Raw genomic sequence first — 24,332 nt, forward strand, 5'->3', positions numbered from 1 at the left:
GCACAGACACAGAAATCAAGTTACAGAATACTAATTAGAATGCAAATCTCTACAGCCAGCCAGGTCTTAAAGGTACAGACAATGTGGGTGGAGGGAGCATTCAACACAGGTTAAAGAGATGTGTATTGTCTCCAGACAGAACAGCTAGTGAGATTCTGCAAGATCAGGGGCAAGCTGTGGGGGTTACTGATAATGTGACATAAACCCAACATCCCGGTTTAGGCCGTCCTCATGTGTGCGGAACTTGGCTATCAGTTTCTGCTCAGCGACTCTGCGCTGTCGTGTGTTGTGAAGGCTGCCTTGGAGAACGCTTACCTGAAGATCCATGGCTGAATGCCCGTGACTGCTGAAGTGCTCCCCCACAGGAAGAGAACAGTCTTGCCTGGTGATTGTTGAGCGGTGTTCATTCATCCGTTGTCGTAGCGTCTGCATAGTTTCCCCAATGTACCATGCCTCGGGACATCCTTTCCTGCAGCGTATCAGGTAGACAACGTTGGCTGAGTTGCAAGAGTAGGTACCGTGTACCTGGTAGATGGTGTTCTCACGTGAGATGATGGCATCTGTGTCGATGATCCGGCACGTCTTGCAGAGGTTGCTGTGGCAGGGTTGTGTGGTGTCGTGGTCACTGTTCTCCTGAAGGCTGGGTAGTTTGCTGCGGACAATGGTCTGTTTGAGGTTGTGCGGTTGTTTGAAGGCAAGAAGTGGGGGTGTGGGGATGGCCTTGGCGAGATGTTCGTCTTCATCAATGACATGTTGAAGGCTCCGGAGGAGATGCCGTAGCTTCTCCGCTCTGGGGAAGTACTGGACGACGAAGGGTACTCTGTCCACTGTGTCCCGTGTTTGTCTTCTGAGGAGGTCGGTGCGGATTTTCGCTGTGGTGCGTCGGAACTGTTGATCGATGAGTCGAGCGCCATATCCTGTTCTTATGAGGGCATCTTTCAGCGTCTGGAGGTGTCTGTTGCGATCCTCCTCATCCGAGCAGATCCTGTGTATTCGGAGGCCTTGTCCGTAGGGGATGGCTTCTTTAACGTGTTTAGGGTGGAAGCTGGAGAAGTGGAGCATCATGTGGTTATCCGTGGGCTTGCGGTACAGTGAGGTGCTGAGGTGACCGTCCTTAATGGAGATGCGTGTGTCCAAGAATGCAACCGATTCCGGAGAGTCATCCATGGTGAGTCTGATGGTGGGATGGAACTTGTTGATGTCATCATAGAGTTGTTTCAGTGATTGTTCACCATGACTCCAAAGGAAGAAAATGTCATCGATGTATCTAGTGTATAGCATCGGTTGAAGGTCCTGTGCGGTGAAGAAGTCTTGTTCGAACCTGTGCATGAAGATGTTGGCATATTGAGGTGCGAATTTTGTCCCCATGGCTGTTCCATGTGTCTGGATGAAGAACTGGTTGTTGAAGGTGAAGATATTGTGGTCCAGGATGAAGCGGATGAGTTGTAAAATTGCATCTGGAAACTGGCAGTTGACGGCATTGAGTACTGAGGCCGTTGCAGCAATGCCATCATCGTGGGGGATGCTGGTGTAGAGTGCCGAGACATCCATTGTGACGAGGAGTGCTCCTGGTTCAACTGCTCCATGTGTGCTGAGTTTCTGTAGGAAGTCCGTAGTGTCGCGACAAAAGCTGGGGGTTCTTTGTACAATGGGTTTCAAGATGCCCTCGACATAGCCGGAGAGGTTCTCGCACAGGGTTCCATTTCCTGAAACGATGGGACGGCCCGGTGTGTTTGCCTTGTGTATTTTTGGGAGGCAGTAGAGATCTCCAAAGCGTGGAGTACGTGGGATGAGAGCACGGGGGTGCTCTGAAGGTCCGGATCAAAGGTTTTGATCAGTGTTGAGTTGACGGGTGTGTTCTTTGGTCGGATCTGTGGGTAACTGTCTGTAGTGTTCCTCGTTGTTCAGTTGTCGGTACACTTCTTTGCAGTAATCCGTTCTGTTCAGTATGACGATGGCCCCTCCTTTGTCTGCTGGTTTGATGACAATGTTGCGGTTGGTCTTGAGAGCATGGATGGTGTTGCGTTGTGCTTGGGTGATGTTCGGGGCTGTCTTGTGTCTTGTGAGTGCGGCTGATGAATTTGGTGTTGACGCACCTCCTGACGGCTTGGGCATACATGTCAAGTCGAGGGCAGCAGCCTTCCGGAGCAGTCCAATTCGACGCTTTCCTCTTCGGTTGCACTGCGGATCTCTCTGTCTGCTGTTCCGGTTCATTAGCTGTCTCATTGTGTTCGCTGTTGGCCTCTTGGGGTTTGTGGAAGAACTCCCGCAGCCTCATTCGCCTGATGAATTCCTCTGTGTCCGCTGCGAGACTGATGGGGTCTATTTTGGTAGTGGGGCAAAAGTTGAGCCCTCGGCTGAGAACTTCGATTTCATCTGGCTGAAGTGTGTAGTCGGACAAGTTGACAATGGACTTCCCTGCAGTGGTACTGTTTTCTACTGTGGTACCGGGGGAGGCTTGTTTGCTGCTGGTGGTGATGCCGAGTTTCTCGAGTTTCCTGTTCTTGGTGTGCATGTAGATGTTGTAGTTCCTTTGTCTCGTCTGCTTGGCAGAGTTTCGCAGCTGGTCTGCGTCCTGAGCGCAAGTTGAGAATATGGATTCGATCTTGGTTTCCAGGCTGCGGCGTTTGCTGTAGAGCTGGTGTATGAGGTGTTTGAGGAGGGTGAGAGAGGTGCAACGGCAAAGTCTCTCAGCGTAGTCTGTGTTAAAGGTTGACCTGAGTGGGTTCGTGATCTGTAGTCCTTTCGGTATCTTGTCTGCTTTCTTGCATATTTGTAGAAACTTGATGTCTGTGTCGATATGCGCGATCTTGGAGATCCTCTCCACTTGGAGCCGGCGGTTTGCGGTGTCGATGGTGGTCATGATGTGGAGATGCCGGTGTTGGACTGGGGTAAACACAGTAAGAAGTTTTTTGCCATCGCACCTCTCACATTCCTCAACCACCTCATACACCAGCTCTACAGCAAACGCCGCAGCCTGGAAACCAAGATAGAATCCATATTCTCAACTTGCGCTCAGGACGCAGACCAGCTGCGAAACTCTGCCAAGCAGACGAGACAAAGGAACTACAACATCTACATGCACACCAAGAACAGGAAACTCGAGAAACTCGGCATCACCACCAGCAGCAACCAAGCCTCCCCCGGTACCACAGTAGAAAACAGCACCACTGCAGGGAAGTCCATTGTCAACTTGTCGGACTACACACTTCAGCCAGATGAAATCGAAGTTCTCAGCCGAGGGCTCAACTTTTGCCCCACTACCAAAATAGACCCCATCAGTCTCGCAGCGGACACAGAGGAATTCATCAGGCGAATGAGGCTGCGGGAGTTCTTCCACAAACCCCAAGAGGCCAACAGCGAACACAATGAGACAGCCAATGAACCGGAACAGCCGACAGAGAGATCCGCAGTGCAACCGAAGAGGAAAGAGTCGAATTGGACTCCTCCGGAAGGCCACTGCCCTCGACTTGACATGTATGCCCAAGCCATCAGGAGGTGCGTCAACACCAAATTCATCAGCCGCACTCACAAGACAGCCCCGAACATCACCCAAGCACAACGCAACGCCATCCACGCTCTCAAGACCAACCGCAACATTGTCATCAAACCAGCAGACAAAGGAGGGGCTATCGTCATACTGAACAGAACGGATTACTGCAAAGAAGTGTACCGACAACTGAACAACGAGGAACACTACAGACAGTTACCCACAGATCCGACCAAAGAACACACCCGTCAACTCAACACTCTGATCAAAACCTTTGATCCGGACCTTCAGAGCACCCCCCGTGCTCTCATCCCACGTACTCCACGCGTTGGAGATCTCTACTGCCTCCCAAAAATACACAAGGCAAACACACCCGGCCGTCCCATCGTTTCAGGAAATGGAACCCTGTGCGAGAACCTCTCCGGCTATGTCGAGGGCATCTTGAAACCCATTGTACAAAGAACCCCCAGCTTTTGTCGCGACACTACGGACTTCCTACAGAAACTCAGCGCACATGGAGCAGTTGAACCAGGAGCACTCCTCGTCACAATGGATGTCTCGGCACTCTACACCAGCATCCCCCACGATGATGGCATTGCTGCAACGGCCTCAGTACTCAATGCCGTCAATTGCCAGTTTCCAGATGCAATTTTACAACTCATCCGCTTCATCCTGGACCACAATATCTTCACCTTCAACAACCAGTTCTTCATCCAGACACATGGAACAGCCATGGGGACAAAATTCGCACCTCAATATGCCAACATCTTCATGCACAGGTTCGAACAAGACTTCTTCATCGCACAGGACCTTCAACCGATGCTATACACTAGATACATCGATGACATTTTCTTCCTTTGGAGTCATGGTGAGCAATCACTGAAACAACTCTATGATGACATCAACAAGTTCCATCCCACCACCAGACTCACCATGGACTACTCCCCGGAATCGGTTGCATTCTTGGACACACGCATCTCCATTAAGGATGGTCACCTCAGCACCTCACTGTACCGCAAGCCCACGGATAACCTCATGATGCTCCACTTCTCCAGCTTCCACCCTAAACACGTAAAAGAAGCCATCCCCTACGGACAAGCCCTCCGAATACACAGGATCTGCTTGGATGAGGAGGATCGCAACAGACACCTCCAGACGCTGAAAGATGCCCTCATAAGAACAGGATATGGCGCTCGACTCATCGATCAACAGTTCCGACGCACCACAGCGAAAATCCGCACCGACCTCCTCAGAAGACAAACACGGGACACGGTGGACAGAGTACCCTTCATCGTCCAGTACTTCCCCGGAGCGGAGAAGCTACGGCATCTCCTCCGGAGCCTTCAACATGTCATTGATGAAGACGAACATCTCGCCAAGGCCATCCCCACACCCCCACTTCTTGCCTTCAAACAACCACGCAACCTCAAACAGACCATTGTCCGCAGCAAACTACCCAGCCTTCAGGAGAACAGTGACCACGACACCACACAACCTTGCCACAGCAACCTCTGCAAGACGTGCCGGATCATCGACACGGATGCCATCATCTCACGTGAGAACACCATCTACCAGGTACACGGTACCTACTCTTGCAACCCGGCCAACGTTGTCTACCTGATACGCTGCAGGAAAGGATGTCCCGAGGCATGGTACATTGGGGAAACCATGCAGACGTTACGACAACGGATGAATGAACACCGCTCGACAATCACCAGGCAAGACTGTTCTCTTCCTGTGGGGGAGCACTTCAGCAGTCACGGGCATTCAGCCTTGGATCTTCAGGTAAGCGTTCTCCAAAGCGGCCTTCACAACACACGACAGCGCAGAGTCGCTGAGCAGAAACTGATAGCCAAGTTCCGCACACATGAGGACGGCCTAAACCGGGATGTTGGATTTATGTCACATTATCAGTAACCTCCACAGCTTGCCCCTGACCTTGCAGAATCTCACTAGCTGTCCTGTCTGGAGACAATACACATCTCTTTAACCTGTGTTGAATGCTCCCTCCACCCACATTGTCTGTACCTTTAAGACCTGGCTGGCTGTAGAGATTTGCATTCTAATTAGTATTCTGTAACTTGATTTCTGTGTCTGTGCACTGTTTGAGAGCACATTTCCACTCCATCTGACGAAGGAGCAGTGCTCCGAAAGCTTATGGTATTTGCTACCAAATAAATCTGTTGGACTTTAACCTGGTGTTGTGAGACTTCTTACTGTCCTTTGGGCAAGCCAGTTTTGGATCCACAGGGCAACAGCCCCTTGGATCCCATGCCCTCTCGCTTTTTCTCGAAGCCTTGCATGGGGGACCTTATCGAACGCCTTGCTAAAATCCATATAAACCACATCTACCGCTTTCCATTTGTCAATGTGTTTAGTCACATTTTCGAAGAACTCCACCAGGCTCGTAAAGCACGATCTGCCTTTGACAAAGCCATGCTGAGTATTCTTGAGCATACTAAACCTCTCTAAATGCTCATAAATCTTGTCCCTCAGGATCTTCTCCATCAGCTTACCAACGACTGAGGTTAGACTCACCGGTCGGTAATTTCCTGGGCTATCCCTATTCCCCTTCTTGAAAATAGGAACCACATCCGCAATCCTCCAATCCTCTGGCACCTCTCCCGTCTCTATTGACGACGCAAAGATCATCGCCAGAGGCTCTGCAATCTCTTCCTTCGCCTCCCACAGTAACCTGGGGTACATCCCATCCGGACCCGGCGACTTATCTATCTTGATGCCATTCAAAGATTCCAGCACAACCTCTTTGTTAAAGTCCACATACTCAATCCTTTCAGTCCACCGCAAGCCCGCAGTACATCCACCCAGGTCCTTCTCCTCTGTGAAAACCGAGGCAAAATACTCATTAAGCACCTCTGCCATTTCTACTGGTTCCGTACAGATTTTCTCGCCTTCACCTTTTATAGGCCCTATTCCTTCACGTCTCATCCTTTCACTCTTCACATATTTATAGAACGCCTTGGGGTTCTCCTTAATCTTACCTGCCAAGGCCTTCTTGTGACCCCTTCTGGCTCTCCTAATTTCCTTCCTACAAGCCGTATACTCATCTAGATCCCTATCTTCGCCAAGCTCTCTGAATGTGCAGGAGTATGGGGAAATGGCACGGAGTCATGATGCTTGTTTGAAGAGCCAGTACAGACAGGATGGACCAAACGGCCGCCTCCTGCAGCATTCCAATTCTGTGAGTTTGTCATGACGGAATTTGCTCCTGGTCTCTAGGAGCCACTTATTCTTTTTTAGCTCTGGTCAGACATTGTCTAGAAGATCGGGAGTGAGCAACATTTGATGCGTCTTTAGTTTTGCTGTATCCCTCGTGATGGTAGTTTGAATTTGCTGAAACTTTCTTAGATCAGCGATAAAAATGAAGCAGCCTGGAAATGGAACACTGATAAAGAGAAACGATTGGCTTCCACGTCACCTTTTCACCAGTTTCCAACCTGTCGCATTTAGAATCCCTACAGTGCAGAAGGAGGCCATTCAGCCCATCGAATCTGCACCACAATCCCACCCAGGCCCTATCCCCATAACCCCATGCATTTACCCTAGCTAGTCCCCCTGACCCCAGGGTCAATTTAGCATGGCCAATCCACTTACCCTGCACATTTTTGGACTGTGGGAGGAAACCGGAGCGCTTGGAGAAAACCCACGCAGACATGGGGTGAATGTGCAAACTCCACATGGACAGTGTCACAAGCTGGGAATTGAACCCAGGTCCCTGGAGCTGTGAGGCAGCAGTGCTAACCACTGTGCCACCCAATTTTTAACCTGTTGATTTCTGTTTATTTCAGAGTCAGTGTGACACATGTCTGGGTGAGATTCACACACAGCAGCGATGGATGTTTCTGTCAGTTCCAGTGTATCGAGCACCCCAGTCCGTGTAGGGGCTAATGCAGTGCCTTACGGACATGTCATTGTGAATGAGAAGTGGAGGGGTTCGGAACTGGCTCAAGGTTTTCAGGGTAAGTTGGAAGAATGTGAATCTTCTGGAGGCAGAGAGATTCATCCCAACAACTTGCCTGTCTGTCCTTTCTTCGACTAGTCTCAGTGCTGTGAACCTCGGGAAAATACAGTCCTACTCCCAACTCCTCATTGGAACTGGGGGAGCCTGGGAGGAAAGGAGGGGTTGTGTGGAGGATCCCTACTGAAACTGCCACTGTGACCTGCTTCAAAATGGAACAATGTCCACTTGTCCAGCTACTGCCCTTTCATCTCAAAATGTCCTCCCGTGTGCCTTTGTGTCCCAAAGGTCCATGCTCACATCCACAGCCGCCCCCCCCTCCCTCTCGGCCAGTGTATAAATATCTCCTGTCATGGGGCTGTAGTGTCCCTTTGTGTCCTTTGGAAATTCTCTGTGACATCCACACCATTCCCTGGCCGGCTCAGTGAGCCAACCTCCTGATTAAACTCTGACCTGTCCATTTGTAGCCTTTGGCTGTATTTCCAACCATGGCACTCTCACGGCAGAGATTCCCTCTGTCGTTGAAGCTGCTTCCATGTTGTTCTTTTCTCTCTCTACATGGTTTAGAACATAGAACAGTACAGCACAGAACAGGCCCTTCGGCCCACGATGTTGTGCCGAGCTTTGTCCGAAACCAAGATCAAGCTATCCCACTTCCTATCATTCTGGTGTGCTCCATGTGCCTATCCAATAACCGCTTGAAAGTTCCTAAAGTGTCCGACTCCACTATCACTGCAGGCAGTCCATTCCACACTCCAACCACTCTCTGAGTGAAGAACCTACCTCGGACATCCCTCCTATATCTCCCACCATGAACCTTATAGTTATGCCCCCTAGTAACAGCTACATCCACCCGAGGAAATAGTCTCTGAACGTCCACTCTATCTATCCCCTTCATCATCTTATAAACCTCTATTAAGTCGCTCTCATCCTCCTCCGCTCTAAAGAGAACAGCCCTAGCTCCCTCAACCTTTCCTCATAAGACCTACCCTCCAAACCAGGCAGCATCCTGGTAAATCTCCTCTGTACTCTCTCCAATGCTTCCACATTCTTTTTATAGTGAGGTGACCAGAACTGCACACAATATTCCAAATGTGGTCTCACCAAGGTCCTGTACAGTTGCAGCATAACCCCACAGCTCTTAAACTCAAACCCCCTGTTAATAAACACTAACACACTATAGGCCTTCTTCACGGCTCTATCCACTTGAGTGGCAACTGTCAGAGATCTGTGGATATGAACCCCAAGATCTCTCTGTTCCTCCACATTCCTCAGAACCCTGCCGTTGACCCTGTAATCCGCATTCAAATTTGTCCTCCCAAAATGAATCACCTTGCACTTATCAGGGTTAAACTCCATCTGCCATTTTTCGGCCCAGCTCTGCATCCTATCTATGTCTCTTTGCAGCCTACAACAGCCCTCCACCTCATCCACTACTCCACCAATCTTGGTGTCATCAGCAAATTTACTGACCCACCCTTCAGCCCCCTCCTCCAAGTCATTGATAAAAATCACAAATAGCAGAGGACCCAGCACTGATCCCTGTGGTACACCGCTGGTAACTGGTCTCCAGTCTGAAAATTTTCCATCCACCACCACCCTTTGTCTTCTATGAGATACAGTAAGAAGTTTAACAACAACACGTTAAAGTCCAACAGGTTTATTTGGTAGCAAAAGCCACACAAGCTTTCGGAGCTCCAAGCCCCTTCTTCAGGTGAGTGGGAATTCTGTTCACAAACAGGGCATATAAAGACACAGACTCAATTTACATGAATAATGGTTGGAATGCGAATACTTACAGCTAATCAAGTCTTTAAGATACAAACAATGTGAGTGGAGAGAGCATCAAGACAGGCTAAAGAGATGTGTATTGTCTCCAGACAAGACAGCCAGTGAGACTTTGCAGGTCCAGGCAAGCTGTGGGGATTACAAATAGTGTGACATGAACCCAACATCCCGGTTGAGGCCGTCCTCGTGTGTGCGGAACTTGGCTATCAGTTTCTGCTCAGCGACTCTGCGCTGTCGTGTGTCGTGACGGCCGCCTTGGAGAACGCTTACCTGAATATCAGAGGCCGAATGCCCGTGACCGCTGAAGTGCTCCCCAACAGGAAGAGAACAGTGAGATAGCCAGTTACTTATCCAATTGGCCAAATTTCCCTCTATCCCACACCTCCTTACTTTCTTCATGAGCCGACCATGGGGAACCTTATCAAACGCCTTACTAAAATCCATGTATACGACATCAACTGCTCTACCTTCATCTACACACTTAGTTACCTCCTCAAAGAATTCAATCAAATTTGTGAGGCAAGACTAACCCTTCACGAATCCGTGTTGACTATCCCGGATTAAGCTGCATCTTTCCAAATGGTCATAAATCCTATCCCTCAGGACCTTTTCCATTAACTTACCGAACACCGAAGTAAGACTAACCGGCCTATAATTACCAGGGTCATTCCTATTTCCTTTCTCACGGGTATTTTCATTGCTCTCTCATGCTCCGTATAAAACTCTGCTCTGATATCTTGTCCTCGGTCTATAGACCCAGAGGTCTATAAAATAATGAGGGGCATGGTTCAACTAGATAGTCAATATCTTTTCCCCAAGGTAGGGGAGTCTAAAACTAGAGGGCATAGGTTTAAGGTGAGAGGGGAGAGATACAAAAGGGTCCAGAGGGGCAATTTTTTCACACAAAGGGTGGTGAGTGTCTGGAACAAGCTGCCAGAGGTAGTAGTAGAGGCAGGTACAATTTTGTCTTTTGAAAAGTGTTTAGACAGTTACATGAGTAAGATGGGTATAGAGGGATATGGGCCAAACGCGGGCCATTGGGACTAGCTTAGTGGTAAAATAAAAGGTCAAATTGAGCTGAAGGGCCTGTTTCCATGCTGTAAACCTCTATGGCTATGACTCCCCATTTGCCCATCATCCCTGCCCTTGTTGACCTGCACTGGCTCTCAGTCTCTCAGCACATTCAAAGCCTCGTTACTTTTACTCTATCTCAAACCTCCACCATACCTGTATCCCTCAATGCTCCAACTCTCACGTTGTCTCCATCCAGCCCTGCCCATTCAATGGCAGCAGTGTGAGCCTCACCTGAACTTCCTCTCTTAATCTCTCTGTAATAAACCCATCTTTACAAGCAGTCACTCCCTCCTAATTCTGGTCTCACAGCTTGCTGTGTGTTTATTTATTCCTTTTATCTGTACTTTGTTTGCCCAGTTTCCTCTGAATGATCTAGTAGGTGTTGGCAGCCATTTGTCTTGTGGGATGATGATTTGCGCTGTTGTGGTCATCTCCATGGTTAAGCATCGCCTGGTGTGACCCAGGAGCCGCACTCTGACTGCGCATTCTCTGCCATCTGGAAGGCTGAGAATAGAGAGATGTGGCTGAGCGGTGGTTCTGTCTGTACTGACTGCAGCCTCTAGGAGGTGCTGTATCTCACGTTACCGAGTTTCTTTTTGCACGTTGCTAAGAGGCAGGATGACAAACTCTGGCAGTAATTACTGAGCATTGCGAAATGTTTAGAAATTATGTGAGCACCGTGTTACACACCGCTCCCTCGCTGAGGAAATGAGCTGCTTAAAGCCAGTAGAGTCATAGAGATTTACAGCATGGAAACAGGCCCTTCGGCCCAACCCATCCATGCCAACCAAGTTTCCTAAACTGAACTAGTCCCATTTGCCTGCGTTTGGCCCAAATCCCTCAACCTTTCCCATCTTGTATCTGTCTTTTAAATGTTGTAATTGTACCCACCTCTACCACCTCCTCTGGCAGCTCGTTGCAGTAGCAAAGATGTGGGCTACATTCTTATACCTTTTACTTTCTCTGTTTGGTGGGGGCTGGTCGTTTGATTGGATTTTAAATTTTATACAGAAATTCAGTTTTCAGTCTGCACTGGTTCCTGGCTGCGTTTATTGCTCTGATGTGAACGATATAACACAGGACTGTGGGCACATACAATTAGTCCAGTGAGAAGTCTCACAACACCAGGTCAAAGTCCAACAGGTTTATTTGGAATCATGAGCTTTCAGAGCGCTACTCCTTCCTCAGGTGAGGTTGACAAACACAGCACACATAGACAAAGGCACAATTGCAAGATATTTACAGATTGGAATGTGAAGAATGGTTGGAATGCGAGTCTTTACAGGTAGCCAAGCCTTTACAGGTACAAACAATGTGAGTGGAGAGAGGGTTAAGCACAGGTTAAAGAGATGTGTATTGTCTCCAGCCGGGACAGTTAGTGAGATTTTGCAAGCCCAGGCAAGTCGTGGGAGTTACAGATAGTGTGACATGAACCCAAGATCCCGGTTGAGGCCGTCCTCATGTGTGCGGAACTTGGCTATCAGTCTCTGCTCAGTGACTCTGCGCTGTCGTGTGTCGTGAAGGCCGCCTTTGAGAATGCTTACCCGAAGATTGGAGGCTGAATGCCCGTGACTGCTGAAGTGCTCCCCCACAGGAAGGGAACACTCTTGCCAGGTGATTGTTGAGTGGTGTCCATTCATCCATTGTCGTAGCGTCTGCATGGTCTCCCTAATGTACCATGCCTCGGGACATCCTTTCCTGCAGCGTATCAGGTAGACAACGTTGGCCGAGTCGCAAGTGTGTACCGTGTACCTGGTGGATAGTGTTCTCACGTGAGATGATCTTATGAGACTTACTGTGCCCACCCCAGTCCAACGCTGGCATCTCCACAGCACACCAAGTTAGGATAACGGCTTTCTTCATTTTAGGATCACTTTTTGTGGTGTTTGGCCATGGGATAACTAGTTTAATGAAATTTAGATGGTGGAATTTGGACTTGTAACTTGTGGGTTGCTAGTGCTGTGCCATTGCCACCTCCCAGCCTTACCCCTGCTGTGACCCCACAGGAACAATGACTGATTAGTATCTTTGGACAATCCCCTTCAAGGTGTGTCTATTTTTGCAGGTCGGGTTACAGTTATATTTGAAGATGGTTTGGGGCTGGTAGATTTCCATATCTCCAAACACCTTTGTGTCTTGTATATTTCGGAGGCTGATCTCGTGGTTGGAAACAAGTACAAAAGAAAACTTGTCCAATTTCGGAAAGTAAGTATGTGGTCATTTCTCTTAATTAAAAATGACTGTAAATATTTCTGCTGCTAAGATGCTCCCCATTTGTGTAAAATTACACATTCAGGTGGGATTTCCCTCCATTCCCACAGCGCGTTTTCCCAGAATCAACTCGCCATTGGCCTCTGGCAGGACAGGACATCCCACTCCCACCAATGTCAACAAAGTTTGTCGGCCATGTTCTTATGCTACCAGAGAGCGCAGTGTGGGGCATCACTATTGGCGGGACTGGAAGATCCTGCCAATGGGAAGGGCTGGAAAATTCAATCCATAGAGTCATAACTGCACAGGAGAAACCATTCAGCCCATTGGCGGATGATTTAGAAGAGAAAAGATGTGAGGAGGCTCGAGAGGCAGCATAAATATCAGGATGGATTGGTCGGGCTGAAAGGCCTGCCTGGTATGTCCTCTGTAACGCTATAAGTCTATACTGGCTCTCTATACAGTGATCCAGTCAATGCTATCCCCTCGCCTGCTCGATCCCTCTCGCTCTCCAAGTTTATTTCCCTCGAGTTTAACATTCAGTTTTCTATTGGGATCTCTGCTTCCACCGGCCTCAAAGGCAGTGAGTTCCACGTCATCACTCACTGTGCCAAGAGGTTTTTCCTCACATCCTCCCCCTAATTTGTGTGTTGTGGGAGAGGGGGGGGGTGCAGTCATTAGGTAAGTGGTTCCATTTCCTTTTGTAAGGGACTGAGGAAGACATTTACCAGTGTTCTTTGTCCCTTGTGGGTTTCAGTGTCCTGTTTGCCGGGCGGGTGCTGTGAACAGGATGCTGTTGGTTGAGTGATGTGGGCTGGGCCAATGGGATTGCTCTGGGGGCGGGAGGAAAAAAAGGCACCAGGAAGTGAAGCAGCTGCAGAGCTGAAGAGGGAGTGTGGAGAGAGAGAGCTTTTTCCAGGCAGTGAGAATTCGGTCTGGAGTGAGAGGCAGCCAGGCGTTCCCCTGCCTGTTCTTTTCATTACTGCCGAGGAGGACAGCATTCAGCGCACTCGACCTACGTTGCTGCACGGATAGCTCGCGGCACCTCTGCCTCCTGCGGCATCATCTTCCACACGTGTGTCTCTCCTGGACTGTGTGTGGGTGTCGTGAGTAACTGGTGGGGACTATACAGTCCAACTGGAACAGTATCTATGAATGTGTTACTGAGGATGAGTTTCCCCATGTGTGCACCAACGGATGGGCCCCAACGGTTATAGATCAGAGCTCACTGTTTTATATCTGTTAATTACATTTGTTATTAAATTTATTTTTGATATTCCGATTACAGTACTGACATTTATGGGTAAACAGGGAATTAGCCAAATCAACATCAACCGCTAGGAATTCGGGATCCTGTTGATTGAATATTTAAATAGTCGCCCCATATAGTGGTCAGCAGGGGGTTACACTTTGATTTAATGTCGGATAAGAGACTTGAGGTTCAGTTCAGCTCTGTTCCCATTGAGTGGTGCAACACTGTTGAGGGGCTGAATGGCCTCCCTATTATTTTGTTTCAGCTCCAATCACTGGGACACAGTCCCTGGTTGAGGATTATTGCCTCCTCTCAGTGCAGGGTCCATACACTCCATTTTTAATCTTCCACTGTGACCCAGCACAACACTTCAGTATCACACTGAGCTGTAGGAGATGGAGGATGTAGTATTGTGTTAGTGTCAGAACGTGTAGAATGCAGCGACGTATCAGCTGCTCACTGCAAGGCCTCAATGGTGCTGTCAGTGTTTTCTCTGTGGTTTTGAGGAGGATAGGCAGGTGCCTATCGGTGTAAGTTCCACAGACTCCAAATGACTCCTGTGGTAGGGAGTTTCCTGTGGTGCTGATATTTGATTTCAGAGCTGGACTGTCAGGGTGCTGCGTGCTTGCTGACTGTCAACTGGTCAGAATATGACAGTTTGGGGAGGGCAGGCTGGGGAAGGAATCAGTGGATGTTTTTCACTGATCCATGTCTGATTGGAACATCTTTTAAAATGAAGTTAAATTGAAACCAATCTGCTTCACTGGGCAGTTAAGATCCCACAACACTATTTGACAACCAGAGTGTTCTCGCTATATTCTGGCCAACATTCCTTACTCAATTAACACGATCAAAACCAATTCTACCCAAAACATGGCTGGAAAGCTAAGACCTCAGCAGCAGAGCTGTGTGCGCTGTGTTCTACCCATTGGCCAAAGTGAGACTGGATTACGTGACACACTTCCTTTCTACTAACGTCATGCTGCTTTCTCTTTAAAGGCAATACAACATCCCCCTTTCTTAAAATTCAAGTTCCCACCTTCCAAAGAAGTCTTAACTATTTAAATGTTCATGTTTAGTTACCATTACGTAAGTGTATGGAACTGGTGAATCTGTGAGTCTATAAAGCAGAGAGGTGATCTGCTGGACCTCCCAGATCTTGTCATGGTAACCTTGTCTGGAGGTTTCTTCAGTTACTCTCAGTGATCTGTGGGATTGTCATTCCTGGACCTTCCCCTCAATGCAATCGAACTGCATGGTAGTTGAGGAGCTGGAATGGATCTGATTGGTGCTCGGTTAAGCCTCATCATTGAGTCTGTAAAGACTTCATAAGATCTTGCTTCTGAACAAATCCTTGTCACCTCACTGGTAGCCACGTACATTCTGAGAGATCGTGGGTATGAACTTATTGTCCCAGCTGTAAACTTGCCAATTCTGTCCCTGCATTTTTATCGTATACATTGGTCATCTTCTCTTGCAGTTTTCAAAGTTACTTTCTAGTTTCTGAGAGAGTAGAAGGGTGAAGAGGAGGGAAATTGGTGCGCGCTGTTCTGCCAAACCTGCGAGACTCCGAAAGCTCGTGCTACCAAATAAACCTGTTGGACTTTAACCTGCTGTTGCGAGACTTTTTACTGTGTTTACCCCAGCCCAACGCCGGCATCTCCACATCAAACCTGAGCTCTGCCAGTGATGGAATAGTTTCACTGAAAGGCATCGTTATCAGATGTAACATTACAATGTGGATATCTTGCTTGGTCTGTCTGTGTTTGTGAATTAGGGATCTCGCTGTAAGAATCATTCATTCACCTCGGTCATTAGATCCAGGATAATGAGAAGAAGTGAGTATAAGATATAAATTAGGCCATTCAGCCCATCAAGTCTGCTCCACCATTTGATCATAGCTGAGTAGTAGTGTGACTGATGTTCCACTTCTCACACACATCCTGAAATGGCTGACCAGTAAATTACGGACCGTTATCTGGAATGATCTCTGATTAAACTGAAAACAGTACTTAGCGTGAGCATGGCAGGTGTGTGTGATGTATTGTGCAGTAGTTGGATGATGGGCTGATTGGTAAAGTAATCGACAATAACAATGAAGTCGGTGCCATCAACATGAAAGAGCTCGGATGCGATTTTGGATCCAGGATGGGGTGGAATCAGTGGCTCTTTGTACTGACTTGGCAAATACTCCTGACACGCCTCACATTTCTTGATGCTGATTTCAACGACATTGTTCATACCTGGCCAATAGTCTTTCTTGTGAGTTTTCTCATCTAATCTGTGCCTGTGTGTGAGGGTTGAAGTTGTTGAAGAATATCAGGTTCCATTATGACAGGGACCCGGGTTCGATTCCCGGCTCGGGTCACTGTCTGTGTGGAGGCTGCACATTCTCCCCGTGTCTGCGTGGGTTTCCTCTGGGTGCTCCGGTTTCCTCCCACACTCCAAAGATGTGCGGGTTAGGTTGATTGGCCAATGCTAAATTGACCCTAGTGTCAGTGGGATTAGCAGGGTAAATGAGGGTTGCAGGAATAGGGCCTTGTGGTCGGCACAGATTTGATGGGCCGAATAGTCTCCTTCTGTACTGCAGGGATTCTATGATCATCTGCTAGTTTTTAAAAATAATTTCTCGGGCGATGCCTAGCTCATCCTGGTAAAGCCAAAATGGTCATGTGTTTGTGGACATGCTGAATTGATTTGAGCCATCCTTCAGTCATGGTTTTTACAGTTTATGTAGTGTGGGATTCTTTGCCATTTCTTCTTGTAGCTGCAGACATTTGCATTGTACAATTTGCACCAGATCACTTGATGGACTTGCACTCTCCTGCAAGCGTAATGAAGCAGCTCCCTTGAAACTGTCAATTTTGTGAAAACATTCTGGATATTTCAATGTTAGGTCATGACCTGAGGTGATGGGGATAGTTCCTGAGGCTGATCGGCCTTGCGAAGGCTGATTAATTGCATGGATTGTCACCAGACTGAGGTCACAATGTGCGAGTAGATCTGTGATTGCTGGACCTTTAGTCTCCACGATGTAGAACATCTGTCGCACTCTGGAGGATTGATTGTACTTTCAGCCCAGGACTCTGGACCCTTCAGATGGGATTAGTGAACCGGTGTACACTGAAAGGTGCAGTAGTAGGTTTCACTGTGGCATTCTTTGTCTGTGGATATGTCTTTTAGAATTCACAGGGGTAGTATGAACAACAAAGAACAATACAGCACAGGAACAGGCCCTTCGGCCCTCCACGCCCGTGCCGCTCCCCGGTCCAGGATTGAATCCTGAATCCAGGATCCCCGCCCAATTTTCCAGCCTATCTACATACCAAAATCCTATCCACCGAGCTGTCCCTCACAGCTACGATGCTTTGTTCATTACAACCTATTAACTCACCCCCACCCCCCCATTCCAGACCATGTGATCTCCAGGGAGAGGCGAAAACCCAGAGTGAAAAACCCCAGGGCCAATATGGGGAAAATAATCTGGGAAATTCCTCTCCGACCCCGTGAGGCGATCGAAACGAGTCCAGGAGATCACAATGGCCCTGATCGGGAAATGCTTCCCAACCCTAGTCATTTCCACTTCCACGAACACCATGTGAATTCCCTGCCCCCGAGACAGGTTCCCAACTATCCGCAGTCTCGCTCTGTACTGGCACCAGCAAGATGATCATAGAATGAAGCCTTGAAACGAGAAACAAGGAACAATTAGCCCGCGCCGCTCCCTGGTCCAGACTAGACCATTCTTTTGTATCCCTCCATTCCCACTCCGTTCATATAGCTGTCTAGATAAGTCTTAAACGTTCCCAGTGTCCCCACCTCCACCACCTTGCCCGGCAACACATTCCAGGCCCCCACGACCCTCTGTGTGAAATATGTCCTTCTGATATCTGTGTTAAACCTCCCCCCCTTCACCTTGAACCTATGACCCCTCGTGAACGTCACCACCGACCCGGGGAAAAGCTTCCCACCGTTCACCCTATCTATGCCTTTCATAATTTTATACACCTCTATTAAGTCTCCCCTCATCCGCCGTCTTTCCAAGGAGAACAACCCCAGTTTCCCCAATCTCTCCTCATAACCGAGCCCCTCCATACCAGGCAACATCCTGGTAAACCTCCTCTGTACTCTCTCCAAAGCCTCCACGTCTTTCTGGTAGTGTGGCGACCAGAACTGGACGCAGTATTCCAAATGCGGCCGAACCAACGTTCTATACATCTGCAACATCAGACCCCAACTCTTATACTCTATGCCCCGTCCTATAAAGGCAAGCATGCCATATGCCTTCTTCACCACTTTCTCCACCTGTGACGTCACCTTCAAAGATCTGTGGACTTGCACACCCAGGTCCCTCTGCGTCTCTACACCCTTTATGGTTCTTCCATTTATCGTGTAGCTCCTCCCTACATTATTCCCACCAAAATGCATCACTTCGCATTTATCAGGATTGAACTCCATCTGCCATTTCCTTGCCCAAATTTCCAGCCTATCTATATCCTTCTGTAGCCTCTGACAATGCTCCTCACTATCTGCAAGTCCTGCCAGTTTTGCTGCTGTTTGGTCCTGTGTCAATCTTGGCCAATAACGATTAGTTGTCAACTTTCTTAGGATAGATCATTTTAATCTTGGCAAACATTTTGGACGGTGTGACAACATCTTTGTTTCCCTTGAGCTTGACGGTATGAAACCTGTGTTCACCACTCTTCATCTTGTCGTGCACATTCTCATCATTTTTCTGTTTGTCTGGTGCCTGTTGTGTACAGTCTGTTTGGAAAGTGCACGGCTCTTTGTATCTGCATCAGCCTTTGATCTCGTGCACTGGCACTGGCCATGGCCCTTTCTGCCACAGGCTTTGCAGAGCTGGTGGAAAGCTGGCCATTTCCTATGCAGAAGATCACCTTCCACCTGGCTTCTGGCCTCAGGGGTTCGAGTGAGTGTGTCAACAATTGGGGTTGTACTTAGCACCTGTCAGCTTTGTCTACCTGTGAGGATGGCTTCATGCTGATGTCCATCCTTGAGTAGCTCTTCAATGATTTAAATGTTTTGGACTGGTCTCGCGGATCTTTCTGGAATGTTTCCGTGGAAGGGATGCAATCACTAACTCAATAATCCTGTCTGTGATATGGTGAAATCTACAACTGCATAACTTTCAGTTTATAATATTTCTGCATCTGAAAAGTCAGTGTGCTCCCTTTTCTCTACATCTGCTGATGAAACAGTCGATGGATTCTGTCGGTTGTTGTTGAAGTGACGGGAACTCTAGTCGGCGAATGCGGAAGTTGAACCTGATTGTGAACCGGGATTCCGATGTAGTCCATATCTTTTGGGAATCCTTTAGCTCTTCTGCTGTTAATCCTGAGATGTTCAGCCAGCTTTAACCTTCATTCCCAATTACTGGGTGAATTCTTATTGCTTGCTTGTCTGGTTCAGACACACCTGAATGGAGAAACCATAGCTTTGTATACTGAATTCGGAGAGTGGCTCAGCAGATCCCAGTTTGAACTGGAGAAGTTAGTGGATATTTTGGCCATATCCCCTATGTTACCCAGGCTGGAGTAGCTGGAGCTGTTTTTGCAAAGCTCCGTCTGTTTTCATCGCAATCATCTCTGGCCTGATTTTATGAATGTTTGTTGTTTGTTTGGTTCTTTTTGTTTTGACATAAGAACATAAGAAATAGGAGCAGGAGTAGGCCATCTAGCCCCTCGAGCCTGCCCCGCCATTCAATAAGATCATGGCTGATCTGAAGTGGATCAGTTCCGCTTACCCGCCTGATCCCTATAATCCCTAATTCCCTTACCGATCAGGAATCCATCTATCCGTGATTTAAACATATTCAACGAGGTAGCCTCCACCACTTCAGTGGGCAGAGAATTCCAGAGATTCACCACCCTCTGAGAGAAGAAGTTCCTCCTCAACTCTGTCCTAAACTGACCCCCCTTAATATTGAGGCTGTGCCCTCTAGATCTAGTTTCCTTTCTAAGTGGAAAGAATCTCTCCACCTCTACCCTATCCAGCCCCTTCATTATCTTATAGGTCTCTATAAGATCCCCCCCATAGCCATCTAAATTCCAACGAGTACAAACTCAATCTGCTCAGTCTCTCCTCATAATCAACACCCCTCATCTCTGGTATCAACCTGGTGAGCCTTCTCTGCACTCCCTCCAAGGCCAATATATCCTTCCGCAAATAGTTGACTTTTTATCGATGGTCATTCATCCACCCTGACTGAGCTAATCCAGTGTTGGTCCACTCCCCAGGCAGCGTCCATCTGCTTACAACCTTTAACTTGTACATTATCCTGTCTCTGTCTTTAAAGCTCTCAGCCATTGCGATTTCAACTTCTCCAATGCTGCAACTTCTGTGTGGTCTGATCAGATTGTTGAGGATGGCTTCGTGCCATGTAGCACGTACCTGGACAGGTTGGGCCGAAGGGCCTGTTTCTGTGCTGTATATCTCTGTGACTCTATGATCTGAGGCTGTTCACTGTGTTGTATCTGTATTTAATCTTGTTGCCGGACTGTTTGGCCACAGCTGAACACCATGTTATGTTTTTCTGATATAAAGGGACCATTTTCATTTATTACAACAAGGCACATAAGAATATGTGGAACTTGACACCAATGGGCACTCTACCTGTGTGATAGAAAACTTGACAATATCAACAGCAGAGCTGTGTGGTGTGCTGTGCTCACAGGCTAAAGTGAAACTGAGACTGGACCACTACACTCAGTGATGTCATGCTGCTTAAGGGTATATTAAAACACCTTGCTGATGGAGAGTTAGCTCTGCAGGAAGAAGTGTTTGTAGGAGAGGGACAACATTTGAAAGGAAGGTAACAGCGACATATCCTGATTTATTTGTGAATGAAATGATCTGTTCACTTTCGCCAACATTTTCCCTTGTGTTTCTCTCCCCCCCCCCCCCCCCCCCCCGCCCCGTTGGATCCAGGCGAGCACTTTAAATGGAATAATTGTCTTGGAAAAGACCCAGTTGAGTGAGCAGTATTTCCCTGCAGTGCAGAGGTTTGTGGTATTGGAACTAGGAATGACACTGCTGCCTATAGCCAGCCAGACCGAGGCCTCAAATCTCATCATCCAGCTGGTAAGGGCCGTTTGTCTCGTGACTTTGATACATTCCTTTAGTTCTGGTCTCTTGCGCATTCTGTCGATCTGCCACGCTGGGGGCTGTGTCTTCAGCTGAGGCCCTAAGACTGGAATTCTTCCCGAAAGCTCCCTCACTCGATTCTCTTTCCACAACACTCTTAACGCCTCTTACCAGCCTTTTGATCACCTGACCTCCTATTTCTTCAAAACTAGGAAATGCCAGGAATACTCTGGGTGTGCGGAGAGATATTTGTTCATTCACGGATGTGGGAATTGCCGGTGAGGCCAGCATTTGTCCCCCGTGTCTAACCTCCCTTATACAGACCAATGTCTTCTCATCAGAACATGGTCGTACAGAGAGATGGAGTGAAATGATAAAGGACAGGTCTGTGATTGGGTGAAAATGCTGAAAGGACTGATGCTGTCGGCAGGGAAGTCATTTCGGGACCGAGCCCCCCACTTCCAGGCCCAGCCACAGTCTCTCCTCCGCCCCCCGACCCCACCCAACCCCAGCCCCGCCTCCAGGCCCAGCCACAGTCTCTCCTCCGCCCCCGACCCCAGCCCCGCCTCCAGGGCCGCCCTGTTGCCAGTTACAGATTTTGTAGAGTTAGCTTTTCTTTCCTTACATGTTCTATTACTTCCTTTTGTGCCATCTCACATACTATAGGCAGCACAGTGGTTAGCACTGCTGCCTCACAGCGCCAGGGACCCGGGGTGGCACAGGGGTTAGTGCTGCTGCCTCAGCGCCAGGGACCCGGGGCAGCACAGTAGCTAGCACTGCTGCTTCACAGTGCCAGGGAGTCTGGGTAGCACAGTGGTTAGCACTGCTGCCTCACAGCGCCAGGGACCCGGGTTCAATTCCCGGCTTGGATCACTGTCTGTGTGGAGTTTGTACGTTCTCCCCATCGCCTCCGGGTGCTCTGGTTTCCTCCCATAGTCCAGAAGATGTGCTGGTTAGGTGCATTGTCCATGCTAAATTCACCCTCAGTGTACCCGAACAGGCGCCTGGGGGATTTTCACAGTAACTTCATTGCAGTGTTAATGTAAGTCTACTTGTGACACTAATAAATAGATTTATACCAGATGTTGAATAAAGACCCTGGCTGGGGTTTGCCATGGCTCTGGTGCTCTGGAGGTGTTGCTGATTAGCCAATGTACAGTAGTGAGGCCAAGGTATTTTGACTGTGTGGCCACAGAACTGGACGTGAAGCTCTTTCCTAGTCTTTGAGTTGTTCAGCTGGGAGGCTGAAACATCAGACTTGGTGGTATTTAATAATGTAGATACATAGAAACATGGAAAACATAGAAACCCTACAGTGCAGAAGGAGGCCATTCGGCCCATCGAGTCTGCACCGACCACAATCCCACCCAGGCCCTACCCCCACATATTTTACCTGCTAATCCCTCTAACCTACGCATCCCAGGACTCTAAGGGACAATTTTTAACCTGGCCAATCAACCTAACCCACACATCTTTGGACTGTGGGAGGAAACCGGAGCATCCGGAGGAAACCCACGCAGACACGAGGAGAATGTGCAAACTCCACACAGACAGTGACCCGAGCCGGGAATCGAACCCGGGACCCTGGAGCTGTGAAGCAGCAGTGCTAACCGCTGTGCTACCGTGCCGCCCTTTAAGGGAAAACTAACAGAGTTATCCTGTTTAAATAGGTAAGGACGGGTAAATAGGCTCAATGCCCTGTTCCTGTGTTGTATATTCTGTGTAAAAGCTTTGGGATGTCTTAATGTTATGAAAGATGTGTTAGAAATGCAATTTCTATCTTGCTGGTCCTCTGACCTGTGTTGTCGTCACTGGGAGTGTAAACTAACGCTACACTGTTCTTCACAGGTTCATGAGGCGAGTAGGGAGCAGGGCCGCAATCCATTCCAGCACCGGACACGCTCCCGTTTGTCTGATGCCAGAGTCCTGGCCACGGTCCAGCAAATCCCTGGAGTTGGGGAAGTTAAAGCCATGAGTCTCCTGAGGCAGTTCCCCAGTATCCAGCAGCTCAGCACTGCCACTCCACAGGAGCTGGAAACAGTAACAGGGCAGGCTCTGGCCCAGCAAATCACTCAGTTCTTCTCCGCTACAAACTGATGCTCAGGTCGAATTGAGTGGATTGTTAATGTCAACGCTGCATTGTGAGGGGCCATTACTGCTGGAGAAGGAGCAACACTGACTTGAGCGATGCTCCACCTGCCTGGCCGCCTTGTGTAGAATATTGTTCTGGGGCGAGGGGGCAGGGTACTGGAAGCTTCTGTGATTCATTGACACGTAGCCCAGTGTGGAGGAGATTCTCTCATAACACCATGTGAATAATGCTTTCAATGTTTCAGCACAGGGCAGTTGGGCCTGGATCCTGATTGAATATCTAAATTGGGTCAAAGAATGAGAACTCCATGAATAATCTATCTCAGTACCGCTGCTGCAGTGAGCAGTCTTTATGCAGAGTTAGGGGCTGTGTCCTGGGCGAGATGTAGCAAGCTGACTGGGAAATGGATTTGTACAAAGTCTCAATAAAACGTATCCACTCCGTGTAATCTCACAGACAAGTGATCAGTTGGGCTGGAATTTTGTGGATGAGATCATTAGATTTTGGTCTGTGCCGCTTTTCCCAGACACTCCATTGCTTCAAGACAGGACAGGACTGTCTTGCAGTGTAATGTTATGAATTCCACTGAGGTTCAATGTGAGTGTTTCCCAAATCCCAGAGAGAAAGATAGGAGATTGAGAAACTCACCCAGTGACAATGGGACATTGAGCCAAATGGTCTCCTGCACTGTAACGATTCTGAAATTCTAGGTTCAAATCCCACCGTGCCACCTGGTGGAATTTAAATTCAATTAATTAAAAAAAAATCTAGAATTAAAAGCTAGTTATCCCATCTGGTTCATTTGGGGAATGAAAGACATAGGAACAGAAGTAGGCTATTCAACCCATTGGGTCTGCTCCACCATTCAATGAGATCATGACCGATTAGATATATTAATCCTCAACTCCACTTTATCCCTGTAACCCTCGATTCCCATACAGATTAAAAATCTGTCCATCTCAGCCTTGATTCAGCCCCTGCGGTAAAGAATTCACAGATTCACTACCCTCAAAGAAATTCCTCCTCAATAGTCCAAAGGTGTGCAGGTTAGGTGGATTGGCTATGCTAAATTGCTCCTTTTGTGTCCCAAGATGTGTAGGTTAAGAGGGATCAAAAAGTAAAAGTTTACTTATTAGTTACAGGTAAGGCTTACATTAACACTGCAATGAAGTTACTGTGAAATTCCCCTAGCACCTGTTCGGGTCAATGCACCCTAACCAGCACATCTTTCAGAATATGGGAGGAAACTGGAGCACCCAGAGGAAACTCACGCAGAGACGGGGAGAATGTGCAAACTCCACACACACTGATCCAAACTGGGAATCGAACCCAGGTCCCTGGC

At 48.3% G+C, this 24,332-nt stretch overlaps 1 protein-coding gene across 3 annotated transcripts in view; it reads left to right on the forward strand.

The window, feature by feature from the left end:
- Nucleotides 1-24,135, forward strand: part of kiaa0513 (KIAA0513 ortholog) — a 140,399-nt gene extending 116,264 nt beyond the window's left edge. Inside the window, exons 1-4 of one of the 3 annotated variants that reach the window (XM_078210499.1) lie at nucleotides 7,299-7,470; nucleotides 12,397-12,536; nucleotides 20,743-20,895; nucleotides 22,747-24,135. In XM_078210499.1, coding sequence (XP_078066625.1) covers nucleotides 7,344-7,470; nucleotides 12,397-12,536; nucleotides 20,743-20,895; nucleotides 22,747-22,995 — 669 coding nt within the window. In that variant the 5' untranslated portion in view covers nucleotides 7,299-7,343 and the 3' untranslated portion in view covers nucleotides 22,996-24,135. Of the gene's footprint in view, nucleotides 1-7,298; nucleotides 7,471-12,396; nucleotides 12,537-20,742; nucleotides 20,896-22,746 lie in introns of those variants that run through there. The other 2 variants (XM_078210501.1, XM_078210500.1) reach the window with 2 other exon arrangements.
- The last annotated feature ends 197 nt before the right edge of the window (nucleotides 24,136-24,332 follow it).

The sequence above is a fragment of the Mustelus asterias genome, chromosome 4 (assembly GCF_964213995.1).
Source record: "Mustelus asterias chromosome 4, sMusAst1.hap1.1, whole genome shotgun sequence".
Taxonomy (NCBI): domain Eukaryota; kingdom Metazoa; phylum Chordata; class Chondrichthyes; order Carcharhiniformes; family Triakidae; genus Mustelus; species Mustelus asterias.